The sequence below is a fragment of the Trachypithecus francoisi genome, unplaced genomic scaffold (assembly GCF_009764315.1).
Source record: "Trachypithecus francoisi isolate TF-2019V2 unplaced genomic scaffold, Tfra_2.0 Lachesis_group3, whole genome shotgun sequence".
Classification (NCBI taxonomy): domain Eukaryota; kingdom Metazoa; phylum Chordata; class Mammalia; order Primates; family Cercopithecidae; genus Trachypithecus; species Trachypithecus francoisi.
This window is the reverse complement of record NW_022681468.1, coordinates 6,394,272-6,411,554: the sequence shown is the minus strand read 5'-3', so window position 1 is coordinate 6,411,554 and position 17,283 is coordinate 6,394,272. Positions and strand designations below refer to the sequence as shown.

The window sequence follows — 17,283 nt, the reverse complement described above, 5'->3', positions numbered from 1 at the left end:
TCACCTGATTGATCACCTGTTAGCTGATTCTCCCCATTAGAAGAGAGGCTCTACACAGCTGCTGAGATAATGGTTTTGCTCCCTGCTGTACCCACAGCATGAGTCTGGCATATAGCAGATGTCCAATAAATATTTGTAGAACAAATGAGCAGAGTGGAGAAAGCAGGCAGAGAGGAGCTCCTCCCATGCCCAGGCCACACAGTGGACGGCTGTCAAGCAGAGCACTTGCAACCTCTGCTATGCCGTCCCCCACTAGCACCCAGCTCCCTTCCTCACAGGAAAATGGAAGCTCAGAGATTTAAGGACTTGCCCAAGGGAACAAGACCAGGCAGGGGCAGAGCTGCGTCTGGAACACAAGTTTTCAGACTCCCAGCTCAGTGCCTGTGCATCCCTCAGGGCCCTGGGCGGGAAGGCCTTTCTGGGGCCACATGCAATGTGCAGGGGGAACTGTACTGGCTTCCTCCCTCATGGAGGCCTTCCCACCTCCCCCCAACTAGAAGAGGGCGATGGCTGGCTTTGTTGAATTTCCAGCCCCTAAACACCAGGAAGGAGCTTTATTAAGCCAAAGATACAGATTTTGAGTTAAATTCAAGAAAGAAAAGTAAAATGCTCAAATGTTTACAAGAAACTCTTAAAGTAAAATGTTTGAATAGAGGATTTACCCTTTAAAATGTCTCTCCTCACTTTAGGTTCAACATAAAATGCCTTTCAAGAAAAGATATCATAGAGTCTTGGTTGACGTACCGTCTGGGTTTCATCTTTACTCCATGTTTGTAAAGAAAAAGGAAGTTCCTGGCCAGGTGCAGTGGCTCATGCCTGTAATCCCAGCACTTTGGGTGGTCGAGGCAGGCAGATCACTTGAGGTTAGGAGTTCGAGACCAGCCTGGCCAAAATGGTGAAACTCTGTTTCTACTAAAAATACAAAAATTAGCTGGGTGTGGTGGCGGGCGCCTATAATCCCAGCTACTCAGGAGGCTAAGGCACAAGAATTGCTTGAACCCAGGAGGCAGAGATTGCAGTAAGCTGAGATCGCGTCATTGCACTCCAGTTTGGGCGACAGAGCAAGACTCCATCTCAAAAAAGGAAAAAAAAAAAAACAAAAAACAAAACACACACACACACAAAACCAAACAAACAAAAAGGAAGTTCTTACTTAGTGAAGGTGGAGGCTAATCAGGAGCTGCAACCGCAGTTGCCAAAGAGACAGCACGGGGAACAGCGGCCTCACTCCACATTGAGAGAGCGCTGACACTGGGGTTGCTCAGGTGGTGGTCTTTTCACGTGGACTGTTTCAAAGTTCATCTACCCCATCACGCATCTACTGGCTAAATCAGCTTCATGGACTATTACGGGCAATTGCTCCTGTCTTGCCACCAGCATTTATATCCACTGAGGAAGGGGCTCAGCTTTGCTTCTGCTGTGTCTGTGGGGCCCAGTAGGGGATGGGCCACAGATGGCCAATTCAGGAACTGCGTGTCTTACTCAGCTAGCGGGGAGAGGGCCAAGCCGTACCAGATGTGGCAGAGGTAAGGCCCAGCGTGATGGAGGACCAGAGAGGGGCATCTAAATTTGGCTGTGGGGAGGGAAAGCTCTTAGGAAAAGGCGATGCTTGATCATGCCTTTGGAAGAAAGTGTTAATAATTGGCTGGACATGGTGGCTCACGCCTGTAATCCTAGCACTTTGGGAGGCCGAGGCGGGCAGATCACGAGGTCAGGAAATCGAGACCATCCTGGCTAACACAGTGAAACCCTGTCTCTACTAAAAATATAAAAATTAGCTGGGTGTGGTGGCGGCGCCTGTAGTCCCAGCCACTCGGGAGGCTGAGGCAGGAGAATGGCGTGAACCCCAGAGGCGGAGCTTGCAGTGAGCCGAGATTGTGCCACTGCACTGCAGCCTGGGTGACAGAGCGAGACTCCAACTCAAAAAAAAAAAAAAAAAAAAAAAGAGAAAGTGTAAGAATTAGCTAAGCTGGGGGTGGCAGGGTCAGGAGAGTGGGTGGGAATTCTGGGCAGCACAGAGCACGTACAAAGGAGAGGGATGTGGAACTGCAAGCTGTTCCACTGAGCTGGAGGTAGCAGTGACGCTGGAGAGGAACACAGGGCCAATCACGAAAGGGCTCATGTGCTAAGCGAAAGGTGAGAATTCTCACTGTCATCTAAGGAGGAGAACTGGGAAAGACCCGCAGGTGGAAGATGAGATTAGCTCCGAGTTTTCGGGAGATCACTGGCTGGTGGGGGCAGCGGTGGTGTGGGAAGAGGATAGCAGCTACTGGGCAATGTCATCAGCACTGCCTGATTGGAAAGGGAGGAGCAGAACTCACGGTTGTCTCTGCAGAGGTTCAATCAGTTGAATCATTGTATGGAATGGGGTGAGAACAAGGAAATAAAGTGACATCAAAATTATACTAATACGGCTGGGCACAGTGGCTCACACCTGTAATCCCAGCACTTTGGGAGGCCGAGACTGGGGGATCACTTGAGGTCAGGAATTCGAGACCAGCCTGGCCAGCATGACAAAACCTGTGAGTGAGACTCTGTCTCAAAAAAAAAAAAAAAAAGAAAAAAAAAAGAAAATTATACGAATGACAACATCTATGTTCTTGTTTGATCCCATTTCCTGGACATGGCTGCTATGACACGCAGCCACTAAACCCAGGTGCCAGGATCTGGATCTCTATTTCCCTTCCTTCAAGGATGCCACAGGGACTCCATGCTCACATGGTTGAACAAAGAGAAGTAATTTTAAAAGATCTACTAGGTGCCGGGCACGGTGGTTCACGCCTGAAATCCCAGCACTTTGGGAGGTCAAGGTGGGCGGATCACAAGGTCAGGAGATCAAGACCATCCTGGCTAACACAGTGAAACCCTGTCTCTACTAAAAATGCAAAAAACTAGCTGGGTGTGGTGGCCAGCTACTTGGGAGGCTGAGGCAGGAGAGTGGTGTGAACCTGAGAGGCGGAGCTGGCAGTGAGCTGAGATCGCGCCACTGCACTCCAGGATGGGTGACAGAGTGAGACTCTGTCTCAAAAAAAAAAAAAAATCTAACAGGTAAAATTAGAAAGCTAACAGTTTTACTGGCTGATAGAAGGGCAAGATTTCCTATCAGGGCATACATTGCTCTCAATGGATATAAAACCACTACCCAGTTTTGTTTTCTTGTTTTTTTTTTTTTTTTGAGATGGAGTCTCACTCTGTTGCCCAGGCTGGAATGCAGTGGCATGATCTCGGCACACTGCAACCTCCGTCTCCCAGGTTCAAGTGATTCTTCTGCCTCAGCCTCCCAAGGAGCTGTGACTACAGGAGCGCGCCACCACAACTGGCTAATTTTTGTATTTTTAGTAGAGACGAGGTTTCACCATATTGGCCAGGCTGGTCTCGAACTCCTGACCTCCTGACCTTGTGATCCACCCACCTCAGCCTCCCAAAGTGCTGGGATTACAGGTGTGAGCCACTACGCCTGGCTGCTACTACTCAATTTTAAGGTATTATAAAAGGGAACGTCCTGGGGATGCAGCTCTAAGCAAGTCCGCCTGTGCTCACTGCTCACCTGCCCCTCTAGTATCTCTCTTATCCTGCCTCGGCCGGCTCTCTGATGGTGAGCTAACATGGGAGGGCCTGCTCAGAGCCCAACCTGGGCTGCAGGAGCACAGCAATGAACACACTCCTCCTGGGGAATCACCTTAGGGGAGGAGTAACACATCTTAGGGGAGTGGAGTACCTTGCCTTAGGGGAGTACCATGCCCTAGGGGAGTACCACGCCTTAGGGGAGTACCATGACTTAGGAGAGTATCTCACCTTAGGGGAGTACCACAACTTAGGTGCTCAAGAAATATTTGTTGAGCTAGATAGCATCCTTCTTGTAATGGTTGACCAAAGTCTTATCTTTCTAACACATTTCTTGGTATTCATTTGGGATGAAACTTGAAGGATTTTCAGAATGAAGTATTTTGGTTTATTAAATGGTTGATTAAAAGAAATAGACTGAGGGAACTGTGTAACCACTGAGTCCTTTCTCTGTGAGGAAAAGGTGCGTTGAAAAGGAGGAAGACGTAATTCTGGAAGCCTGACTATCCTTGGTGAGAAATGGCAAGGCAGGACTTCCTGGCACAAATGAGGATGAAAATCTGAGATGCCATCATGCTGTGGCTGAACCCATATTTTAAATTTTTGTAAATGTAATTATGGAGAGAATAATTGAGTCTTTAAGATACTGATATCACTTAATCCTTTCTATTTATATACACAGCTTTTCACTTTCAAAATTATTGGCAAATAAAACCAATAAACCAGCTCATAGCTTTTTTTCCCTTTTTTTTTCCTTTTCGAGACGGGGTCTTGCTCTGTCACCCAGGCTGGAGTGCAATGGTGCGATCTCAGCTCACTGTAACCTCCACCTCCCAGGTTCAAGCGATTCTCCTGCTTCAGCCTCCTGAGTAGCTGGGATGACAGGTGCGTGCCACCACACCTGACTAATTTTTTTTTTGTTTTTTTTTTTTTTTTGAGGCGGAGTCTCGCTCTGTCGCCCGGACTGGAGTGCAGTGGCCAGATCTCAGCTCACTGCAAGCTCCGCCTCCCGGGTTTACGCCATTCTCCTGCCTCAGCCTCCCGAGTAGCTGGGACTACAGGCGCCCGCCACCTCGCCCGGCTAGTTTTTTGTATTTTTAGTAGAGACGGGGTTTCACCGTGTTAGCCAGGATGGTCTCGATCTCCTGACCTCGTGATCCGCCCGTCTCGGCCTCCCAAAGTGCTGGGATTACAGGCTTGAGCCACCGCGCCCGGCCAATTTTTGTATTTTTAATAGAAATGGGGTTTCACCATGTTGGTCAGGCTGGTCTCGAACTCCTGACCTTGTGATCCGCCCACCTTGGCCTCCCAAAGTGCTGGGATTACAGGCATGAGCCACCATGCCTGGCCGCTCATAGCATTTAATAAAGGAAGAAGAACATTTACCAGGTCTTAAGACCATTTCAGGTGTTTCGAATTTAGCTGTGGTCATGACAACTTGACATCCACCTCTACATATTGAAAAGGCAGCCAGATGTTTTCTCCTTACCCCATGTAGTCCAGGTCAGAGAATATGAAAGTCTTGTTGATGTCAAAGCCACAGGCAATGATGTCCTTGGCATTCTCCACTGCATAGCCATAGGCCTGGTCCAGGGTCAGGTCCTTCCACAGATACTTCTCGTCATCCGTCATCTGGATGACCAAGGGCACGTTAAACACATCCTGAAGCCACCTAAAGAAACACAGGGGAAGAAAGCTAATGTCTCATCCCCCCTGTGGAGGAATGCCATCGTGCATCTGAAAATACAGTTCCTACTTACAATGTATGTTAAAACTTCCTTGCCTACAAAATCACAATTTGAATCATGATATGAATTTGATTATGGATAATGATAAGGTCTACTACCACTTATTGACCAAGATGGCCCTGTATGCTCTGTGTTAGCTGCTCTACATACTTTGTTTTAAAGCCTTACAATAGTTTTATGAGGTAGATATCTTCACTCTCATCTTGCAGATGTGGAAACTTAGGCTCAGAGAAGTAGCCGGCCCATGGCCATGAGGACAGGGAGCAGGATGAGAAGAGGAGCAGGCCTGGCTGACTCCAAAGCTTCACTCTCCCCATCATTCCATAGTCCTCTAAAGTGAGCCCAGGAATAAAGTGAATGGAAGCCAAAAAAGTGCCAACTCTTGGTATCTTGGTTGCTCAGCAAATGAACTAGCATGATCTTGTCAGTTCTAAACATGGTTTATAAGCAACATTCTCAATTCACTGAGAGTAAGAAAAGCCATAAGATCCAATACTTACTTTGTGAAAATAAACGGAATGAGGTGACCCACATGCATGGCTTCAGAAGAGGGGCCCCGGCCTGTGTACAGATAAAACGGCTTCTTATTTTCATAGGCATCGAGAACCTGATTCATGTCTCTAAAGGAAAAAGGAGAAGAGGAAGACAGATTTTCTGAGAAAAATATCAAGGCACTAGTGTACTTTTGGAAATGAAAAATATAGACAGAGACAAAACAACATGAATAACTACAGTCTGTTACCTTTGGTGCTTATGATATAAAAATGACAGGAAACTTTACTGAAATAGTTTCTCCTGTGAGTGTTTTAAAAGATAACATGTATAGGTTTGCAGCCAGGCGCGGTGGCTCACGCCTGTAATCCCAGCACTTTGGGAGGCCAAGGCGGGTGGATCACGAGGTCAGGAGATCGAGACCATCCTGACTAACACGGTGAAACCCTGTCTCTACTATAAATACACAGAATTAGCCGGGCATGGTGGCGGGCGCTTGTAGTCCCAGCTACTTGGGAGGCTGAGGCAGGAGAATGGCGTGAACCCGGGAGGCGGAGCTTGCAGTGAGCTGAGATTGCGCCACTGCACTTCAGCTTGGGTGACAGAGCGAGACTCCGTCTGGGAAAAAAAAAAAAACGTGTAGGTTTGGAATAATGTGTTGAAAAGATGGATCCAGCTGTGTAGTTCCTGGGATTCTTGGAATCCCTCCAAACATCAGTGCCGACACACTGTGACCTTGGTACACTTCCCTGGGGACACTAGGCCAACATCATATGATCTTCGCTCAGAATCACCCAGCCCCGAGGACTCTCAGACCAAGACCAGGCAAACTGCATGGGACCAGACAGTCCTGGCTTAGTAGGGAAAGTAAGAATTTTCCTCTGGGAGTTCAAAGGTCATGTCCCCAGTTGGAGATCTATCTGGGCCCCTCAGCCAGCTTGGGACTAGGTATCCTCATCTGCAAGTCACTCTAGAGTCATCCCCCTCCCCACCAGGCTGCTTCCAATCACAGCTGCCTGCGCCCCACCTCCAGAGACTGATTCAATGGATCTGAGGCGCTCTCTGGGACTGTGTTTGTTTGTTTGTTTATTTATTTATTTATTTATTTATTTTTGAGACAGAGTCTCACTCCGTCATCCAGGCTGGAGTGCAGTGGCGTGATCTCTACTCACTGTAACTTCCGCCTCCTGGGTTCAAGCGATTCTCCTGCCTCAGCCTCACGAGTAGCTGGGATTACAGGCACCCGACACTACGCCCAGCTAATTTTTTGTATTTTTAGTAGAGACAGGGTTTCACCATGTTGGCCAGGCTGGTCTCGAACTCCTGACCTCGTGATTCACCCACCTTGGCCTCCCAAAGTGCTGGGATTACAGGTGTGAGCCACTGCACGCAGCCGGGAATGTGTATTTTTAAAAAGCTCCATGAGGGGTTCCAATGTTCAGCAGGGTGGGAAACCAACATGCCAGGATGAATGTCCTTTGTTTCTGGGTAAAGTGTCCCCAGATACAAGATGAATAACTACCTTTTCCAGAGGTCTGGGTAGGAGAATCTAGAGAACGGTATTCTGAAAGTGACTTCTCCTTATATCCCCCAAGCCAAGGGTCACCATTTGCTTATCTCTGGACAGATACAATTGTGGGTGTTCTGGTTTTGGGTTTAGTTTTCATTTTTTTCCCATGAAATACTCACATACTGCTTTTGAAATAAGTCGGCCGGGCGTGGTGGCTCAAGCCTGTCATCCCAGCACTGTGGGAGGCCGAGGCGGGCGGATCACGAGGTCAGGAGATCGAGACCATCCTGGCTAACATGGTGAAACCCCGTCTCTACTAAAAAATACAAAAAACTAGCCGGGCGCGGTGGCGGGTGCCTGTAGTCCCAGCTACTCGGGAGGCTGAGGCAGGAGAATGGCGTAAACCCGGGAGGCGGAGCTTGCAGTGAGCTGAGATCTGGCCCCTGCACTCCAGCCTGGGCGACAGAGCAAGACTCCGTCTCAAAAAAAAAAAAAAAAAAGAAACAAGGAAAGAAAATAACCTATAATTTTGGAAGGAAAGAATCTTTCTTTGGTTCTCACAACTAACCAAATTAAACTTTTATGGGCTTACAGAAGAGAAAAAAATGCAGCTGTCCTACGAGCTGCTTTTTTTGTGTTTATTGGGAGCATCTGAGAACTCACTGTGTGCTCGGTCCTGGGGTGAGGTGCTTCTGACAAGTGTGCAGACATTTACTGGGCTCCAATTTTGAGCTCCTGTTTTATGAGGATGGGTTCCAGCAGAGGCTCATTCAGCTACTGAGGGAACCCAGTCACCTGCCCACCACTTGAAGCTTGACTGTGCATGGTAGATCTCATTTAATCTCTAATTTTACAGATGACAAAATCAGACAGAGGAGCAGTCTGAAATCTGAGAATGGGCAAATGCCTCAGGTCCTATGCTTTCCTAAGCCAAGAGGCTACAGGATTACTATACTGCAGTCAATAAACAAGTCACAAAGGCAGTGAGAAGAACCATGCAATGCTAAGATAAAAAACGTTGACTACAAACCAATAAAATTAGTAAACTTTGAACCAAAGTGACTGGGTGTGTGTGTGTCGGGGGGGTGGAATAAAAGAGAATACTCAAATTACCAAAATCAGGAATATAAGAAGGGGCATTACTACTGATCTTATAGGAATAAAAAGGATTACTGTATAAGGGAATACTATGAATAACTGTATGCCAATATATTAGATAATCCTGATGAAACAGACAGATTCCTAGAAACAAACTACTGAAACGAACCCAAGAAGAAATAGAAAATATGAACAGATCTGGAACAAACAAAAAGACTGAATTAGTAATGAAAAAAATTTCTACAAAGAAAAGCCCAAAACCCCATTTTCACTGGTAAATTCTATCAAATGTTCAAAAAAGAATTAACACCAATTCTTCCCAAGCTTTTCCAAAAACACTAAGAAATACTTCGCAACCCATTCTATGAGGCCAGTATTATCCTGATTACAAACCAAATACATTAAAAGAAAACTATAGACAAATATCCCTTATGAACACAAATGTTAAAATCCTCAGCAACTCACAAACCAAATCCAGCAACATATAAAAAGGATTATACACCATGATTGAAAATCAATTGTTTTTTTTTTTTTTTGAGACGGAGTCTGGCTCTGTCGCCCGGGCTGGAGTGCAGTGGCCGGATCTCAGCTCACTGCAAGCTCCGCCTCCTGGGCTTACGCCATTCTCCTGCCTCAGCCTCCCGAGTAGCTGGGACTACAGGCGCCCGCCACCTCGCCCGGCTAGTTTTTTGTATTTTTTTTAGTAGAGACGGGGTTTCAACATGTTAGCCAGGATGGTCTCGATCTCCTGAACTCGTGATCCGCCCGTCTCGGCCTCCCAAAATGCTGGGATGACAGGCTTGAGCCACCGCGCCCGGCCTATCAGTTGATTTTTAACACCATGATTAAGTGGAATTTGTTCCAGGAATGCAAGGTTGATTCAACACACAAAAACCTATCAATGTGATACACCATACTAATAGAGCAGAGGCCAAAACCCACACGATCATCTCAACAAACAAAGAAAATGCAATTGACAAAATCTAACATAGTTTCATAATAAAAACACTAACGTGGAAGAGTATATAGAAAGCCCACAGCTAACATTATACTAAATGGTGTATATTCAGTCTTTACTGAAAGCTTTTCTCCTAAGATCAGGAATAAGACAAGGATGCTCACTTTCTACACTACTATTCAACATCCTATTGAAAGTTCTAGGTTGTTGGCCGGTTAGCTTAGTTGGCTGAAAGTTCTAGTCAGAGAAATTAGGAAAGAAAAAAATCCAAATTGGAAAAGAGGAAGTAAAACTGTCTCTAATCATAGGAGATACAATCCTATATGTAGAAAATCCTATAGAATCAGCAAAAAGAGAAAAAGCATTAGAGCTAATAAACTCGGTAAAATTTCAGGATATAAGATTAATACACAAACATCAATTGTACTTCTTTCTTTCTTTCTTTCTTTTTTGAGACAGAGTTTTGCTCTGTTGCCCAGGCTGGAGTGCAGTGGCACGATCCCCGGTCACTGCAGCCTCTGCCTGCCAGGTTCAAGCGATTCTCCTGCCTCAGCCTCTTGAGTAGCTGGGATTACAGGCGCTTGCCACCAAGCCTGCCTAATTTTGTATTTTTAGTAGAGACGGAGTTTCACCATTGGTCAGGCTGGTCTCGAACTCCTGACCTCAAGTGATCCACCCGCCTCGGCCTCCCAAAGTGTTGGGATTACAGGCGTAAGCCACCATTCCCGGCCATCAGTTGTATTTCTATATAGTAGCAACAAACAATCTGAAAATGAGATTAAGAAAATGCCGTTTACAATAGCATTAAAAAGATAAAAATTCTTATGAATAAATCTTTTTTTTTTTTTTTTTTGAGACGGGAGTCTCGCTCTGTCGCCCAGGCTGGAGTGCAGTGGCCGGATTTCGGCTCACTGCAAGCTCCGCCTCCCGGGTTTACGCCATTCTCCCGCCTCAGCCTCCCGATTAGCTGGGACTACAGGCGCCCGCCACCTCGCCCGGCTAGTTTTTGGATTATTTTAGTAGAGACGAGGTTTCACCTTGTTAGCCAGGACGGTCTCGATCTCCTGACCTCGTGATCCGCCCATCTCGGCCTCCCAAAGTGCTGGGATTACAGGCTTGAGCCACCGCGCCCGGCCTCTTATGAATAAATCTAACCAAAGAAGTGCAAAACCTATACACTGAAAATTATAAAACATCAAGGAAAGAAATGAAAGAAGTGAAAAGACATCCCATGTTCGTGGATTAGATGAATTAATATTTTACGATGGCAATACTCTACAAATGAGTCTACAGATTCAGTGCAATCCCTATCAAAATCCCAGCTGCTGCTTTTGCAGAAATGGAAAAGCTGAAATTCATATGGAAATACAAGGGGCCTAGAATACCTAAACAATCTTGAAAAAGAACCATGTTTGAGTACTCACATTTTCTAACTCCAAAACTCACTACAGAGCTACAGTAATCAAGATTATGTAGTACTAGCATAAGGATAGACATGTAGATCAGTGGAATAGAATTGAGAGTCTAGAATGAAATCCTTAAATATATGGCCAACTGATTTTTGGCAAAAATGCCAAAAGATTCAGTAAGGAAATAATAGTCTTTTCTTTTCTTTCTTTCTTTTTTTTGAGACGGAGTCTTGCTCTGTAGCCCAGGCTGGAGTGCAGTGGCGAGGTCTGGGCTCACTGCAAGCTCCGCCTCCCGGGTTCATGCCATTCTCCGGCCTCAGCCTCCCGAGTAGCTGGGACTACAGGCGCCCACCACCACGCCCGGCTAATGTTTTGTATTTTCAGTAGAGATGGGGTTTCACCGTGTTAGCCAGGATGGTCTTGATCTCCTGACCTCGTGATCCGCCCATCTCGGCCTCCCAACGTGCTAGGATCAGAGGCATGAGCCACTGCGCCTGGCCAAGAATAGTCTTTTCAAAAAAGAGTGCTGGGACAATTGGATACCCACAAGCAAAAGAATGAAGTTGGAGCTGTACCTCACAAATAACAAAAATTAACTCAAAAAGGATCAGAAACTGAAATGGAAGAGCTAAAACCACAAAATTCTGAGGAGAAACTATAGCTATAAATCTTCACAACCTTCGATTGGTCAGTGGTTTCTCAGATATGACACCAAAAACACAATCAATCAAAGATAAAATAAATTGGACTTCATGAAAATGAAAAACTTTTCTACTTCAAAGGACTTATCAGTAGAGTGAAGAGACAACCTATATAATGAGAGCAAGTAATATATGAATAAGAAACTAGTATCCAGAATATAGAAAGAACTATTATAGCTAACAATAAAAAAAAACACAATTAAAAAGTAGGCAAAGGATCTGAATAGACACTTCTCCAAAGATATAAAAATTGTTAATAAGCACATGAAAAGATTCTCAACATCCTTGTCATTAGGGAAATACAAACCAAAACCACAGTGAGATACTATTTCACACCCATTAGGATGGCTATAAAACACAACGACATGGAAAATAACAAGAGTGGATGAGGATGTGGAAAAATGGGAAGTTTCCTATGTTGCTGGTGGGAAAGTAAAATGATACAGTTGCTGTAGAAAAGTCTGTCAGTTCCTCAAAGAGTTAAACATGGAATTACTATATAAGTCATTAATTCTATTTTGAGGTATATGCCCAAGAGAATTGAAAACATATATCCACCCAAAAACTTGTATTCAAATGGTCAGAGCAGCATTGCTTATAACCGAAAAGTGAAAATAACTCAAATGTCCATCAACTAATGAATGAATAAACAAAATATGAGGTATATCCATTCAATGGGATATTATCTGGCAATAAAAAGGAATCCAGTATGGATACATGCTACAACATGGAGGAACCTTGAAAATGTTATGCCAAGTAAAAGAAGCCAGACACAAAAGGCCACATGTTATATGACCCCATTTATATGAAATGCCTAAATCTAGATATAGAGAAAGTAGACTAATGGTTGCCAGTGGGGAGGGAGAAGTGGGGAATGACTGTTAACCCATTTACACCTAGTGTTCCGTAATTGGAATGCTAAACTTGTGGGAGTTATTTATATCTTATTGCTCAAGGTGATTGCCAAGGTCTGATTTTTCACAAAAAATTTTTGCAACTTCTGGCATAAAGGGGTTAATGGGTAGAAGTTTCCTTTTGGGGTGATGAAATATTTTGGAATTAGATGGCCATGATGGTCTCACAACCTTGTGAATATACTAAAACCCACTTAGTTGTATACTTTAAAAAAAGTGAGTTTTATAGTATGTGAATTAAGGAAAACTTTTTGATTATAATCTGCCCAGAAAGTGGGTTGAGCAAGGCCTGGAGCTCTTTGCAGGTAGAATTTGAAGTGTTTGGGCAGACTGCTGGGCTCTGTCCTGGGGGTGTTCTCCTGTAACTGTGACGCGCCAGTAGAACAGAACAATCCTACCTCAGATCATAAATTCCATGGACACAGCTTCAAAAATGGGGCTGCCTCAACCCAGATTAACTGTAGGTTGGGAGAGGCACAAACTCTTTTGGAACCTGCCCATATCTTGATGTTATCTGCATGGAATTTACGGCCTAAGGTACAGATAATCTGTTCCATGCATTCTCTGTTGGTTCGTCTTTTGGTATTATTTATGAGCAAGTTGATACAATAGGAGGAAGAGGGTTTGGAATTTTAGGAAGCCTACTGTTTGTCGTGTGGGAAATGCTGAACTTGGACATATTATTCTCTTTTGTTTTCATGACATTTTATAATTTATTCACAGCAAGTAATCTGGGAAGAATTTCATCTGCTATTAATATGATTCCCACCTTGTGAGGTAGGCAGTCTACAAATGAAAAAACTAAGAGCCTGAGGGTGAATGGACAAGCATGATCCCACAGTGGGTTACTGGCAGGACAGAAAATGGGTGTCAGTCTTCCGACAGCTGGCCATCACTTTCCCACAGTACCAGGTGGCTTATGAAGGGAGTGTCTTGTGACTTTTTGAACTAAAAGAAGAGGACAGGTGAGAAGGCCTGTGGTGAAGAGCCCCTGACCTGTGTGAGAAGAAGATGCCTCTGCGCAGGAAGCGGTGTGGTCTTTGGCCGGTGGCTCTCTCTATTCGGTTTATTAGCTCTTTGTCAATTTTACTGCTTCCAAACCGAACTGGAAAAAAGGAAGAGATGACTTTCTTAGGTGGCAGGAGGTTTGGTGATTAGATTATTACTGAAATGAAGGTGAAAAGTGAGTGATCCATGCACAATCTTAATGAACACAAAACCTGTTTAGGCCTTCTGCTAAAGGTCCTTACCCCCAACATAAAGTAAAAGGTCTTTGTATTAAAACAACAGCTGAGATCAACACAACCAACAAAACAGGAAATAAATTACAACACAAAATGCTGTTTTGCCTGAGACTGGATTCTGATGGGAAACATACCCACAATGCAGTCCAGCTAGCAACTTTTGAATAAAATATAAACATATATAAATATGTATATATATATGTATATATATTTATTTATTAAGGTAAAAGTTATATTCATTGGCAACCATGATTGCTCACACTCTTTATTTGTTGAACTGAATTAATGTCTGTCTTTAAGTGAATTTTCCCTCATTGATAGATTGATAGTCTATACTCAAATCATGGAAAATGGCTTTGACTTAGATGAAAACATTTTAGTTCTGTTTCTTCTCTGACAATTAGTAATGATCTCAGAGAAAAGACTTCAATGGAATGGCAACAGTCTTTCCTGAGCAGGAAGGCCCTCAAGGAAGGGCCTGATGTTGAGAACTGGTCTGCTGTGAGAAGTCACCGCTCTTAAACTGACTTCCAGCCTTCTAGGTCCATAGTCAGTATCACTGGAGGTAAAACCTAAGTAATCTATGATTGACTTGTAGCTACTAAATGTTATAAACGGCCACTTCAACAGACCTTTCCCAAGTTCTGAAGTGCTCAAAAAAGGGGAAAAGCCTCTACTAAGCTGTCTACTATAGATCATTATTTTGAAATACATTTTGTTATTTTATTTTAAAATAATCCTTTGGGAATATAATGCACAATCAAAAGGTTTTAGGATCCATTTTTACTTGGCATTGAAGCTTCACTGAATTTATGATTACTTCAAAATTTAAAAACATCAACGGAATCAACTCAATGGGACCACTTCTAAAAGTTGAAACTTTTTCTGGGAAGAAAGCAGAGGACGTACCAATGAGCTTATCATAGTCTATGCCTTTTGCACTGCTCGTCTGTACTGTCCATGGGTCCACAAAATCCTCTTCAGCTTCTGTGGCATCTGGGCCATGATTACTGGTAGGTGCTGGGTTCCCTGGAGGACAGTCAGCCTTGTAATCCTCCCCTATGGCAGCTTTGTAGCTCATTTTTAACGACAGCAACATCTTTACTGCAGAATCAATTTCATCCTGAGAAAGGAAACAAAAGTGATGGCTAAAAACATTACTAATCGCTGATATTTGCTGAATGCCTATTCTATGGCAGGCACTATGTTAAATGCTTTCACACACGTTATATTAGTTAGTGTCACAACCCTACAAGGCAGGTGCCATTGTCACCGTCCTTTTCCAGCTCAAGAATCTGAGACTCAGAGAGGTAAAGGAGCTTACCCATAGAATCACAGCAAGTCATCGGCTCAAAAACACGTCATTTTCATCTGTTATTCTAGTGCTACCACGAACACTTTGGGACAGTAGCAGTGACACAACATACACTGTCATTTATGACAAAGTTCATATACTAGAGATTTCTCAAACACCACTGATGCCAGAGAATGTGTGTGACAAGCTCCTTTAACTGAGTATCCTGGAGTTCTGCGTTGGAACTAGTTTTTACATTCCACACAGGTTGAGATGAATATTTATGGAAACTTAGCCAATGATGACACTAAGGACAGTAAGAGCCACTAAAACAGATAGAAGCAAGGACAAAAAATGTAGGCTGTCAGGTTATAAATTAAGGAGGGATTCATTGGGAAATAGTTATATCACCACATTTTAGAGTCTTACCAAACTATCTTGAAAAAAAAAAACAAAAAACCAAAGGTAAAATGTACCCTTGGGTAGTCTGGAAGTCTATTAAAGACTCTTTTGCAGGAGTCCATAGTGGCCACCCCTGGAAGCCTGGAGTTTAGAAAAGCAGGCCTAATTAAGCCCATTAGTCATGCTATGCCCTAAAGCTCTATTCTGGTAATTGGCCTTGCTGGATTAGATCACAAAGAATATACACAGTCCAATTTGCTTACCAAGGGAAATACAAACATTTCCACTTATAGTTTATACAGAACATTCTTTCTTTTAAATCTCCTTAAATTCCTTTTACCATATACAGAATGTTCTATAAACATTAACCTCCATTCAGAGATAACAGTTCCATCAGATACAGCACCTGGGCCATATAGGATTGCGATTCTGGAGTGATGTGTGTTTCAAACTACAAAATTATCTGAGACTCATCATTAAAATGAGCCAGATTTGTGGAATCAGTAACTCAATGGATACAATTCATAGATGAGATGTTTGCCCAGGTTAGACAGGTAAGTATATTCCACCCTTCTCATTTCTGTAGCACCTAGGCTCAGTACTTGCAAAAAGTAAGTTTAGTACCTATAATCTATCCAATTATCTATGGGAAGGCTCACCTTGGTTTGAAGTACACTGCGGTCAGAATCCCTTAATAACTAGCTTTGTTGACATTTCATAGTCTATCTGGTCTAATTCTGCTTGTAACTAGGAGGCTGTGCGAAAGTCAAACATTTAACCAATGTCCCTGCTCAAGAACCATCTGCATTTTGGAATAGCACTGAAATAAGACAAGCAGGCTCACCTTGTCTATTTTCTTATAATCAGTCTTAATCAGTGTCTGAACCAGGACACTGAAACAGGATTCAAAAGCTGATGTTAGCTGGGTGCAGTGGCTCATGCCTGTAATCCCAGCACTTTGGGAGGCCAAGGCGGGCGGATCGTCTGAGCTCGTAAGTTTGAGACCAGCCTGGGCAACATAGCAAAACCCTGTCTCTACCAAAAATGGAAAAAATTAGCCAGGTATGGTGGCACACACCTGTGTTCCTAGCTAATTGGGAGGCTCAAGTTGCAGTGAGCAGAGACTGTGCCACTACACTCCAACCTGGGTGATGAAGTGAGACTCCTACCCGCAAAAAACCCCAGAACATCAGTTTTTTTTTTTTTTTTTTTTTTTAAAGACAGGGTCTCACTTCAGTCTCCTGATTAGCTGGAACTACAGGCATGTACCACCATGCCACCATGTCTGGCTAATTTTTAAATTTTTTGTAGAGACAGGGTCTCACTATGTTGTCTAGGCTGGTCCCAAACTCTTGGCCTCAAGCGATCCTCCTGCCTTGGTCTCCTAAGTGCTGGGATTATAGGCATGAGCCACAGAGCCTGGCCAAAAGCTGATGTTCAGAAAAAAAAAAAAAAGCCAGACACAAAACTATATACTACCTGATTACATACAGTTCAAACACAGGTAGAGCTACTCCTGGTGGGAGGAGTCATGGCAGAGGCTAAGGGGCGTGAGGGTGGCTTCTAGGTGCTCTATGCTTGCTCTTGATTTGGGTGATGATTACACAGGTGTGGTCATTTTGTGAAAATTCAGTGAGGTGCCTGCTTATGATTAGCATATTTTTCTGTATGAATGGTATAGTTGGATTTTAGAAGTTACTAACAAAAAGGAGAAGAAAAAGGCTCTGCTTTCTTTCTTAATACCTAAGACCTAGCATTGTTTCTTCAGTCCTGTTCAAACTACTTCCCCTCACAGCCCTCAGATTCTGACTTATTCCTCCCTAGGATACTCACCGCTTTAATGAGCTGCTGCTACTGAAGGACGTGGATCTTATTCTTTAGACACACGGGAGCAGAAAAGACCGTCGAGGTCCATGGCCTAGATAAACGGCAGGCCAAGGAAGAGCTGG

At 43.9% G+C, this 17,283-nt stretch overlaps 1 protein-coding gene across 5 annotated transcripts in view; it reads right to left on the bottom strand.

Annotated features, from left to right (window-relative positions):
- Positions 1–17,283, bottom strand: part of WARS1 (tryptophanyl-tRNA synthetase 1) — a 44,573-nt gene that overhangs the window by 14,319 nt on the left and 12,971 nt on the right. For all 5 annotated transcript variants that reach the window (XM_033191327.1, XM_033191325.1, XM_033191322.1 and 2 more), the window contains 4 exons: positions 14,548–14,761; positions 13,391–13,499; positions 5,813–5,932; positions 5,054–5,236 (listed from right to left, as the gene is read on the bottom strand). In XM_033191327.1, coding sequence (XP_033047218.1) covers positions 5,054–5,236; positions 5,813–5,932; positions 13,391–13,499; positions 14,548–14,761 — 626 coding nt within the window. The remainder of the gene's footprint in view (positions 1–5,053; positions 5,237–5,812; positions 5,933–13,390; positions 13,500–14,547; positions 14,762–17,283) is intronic.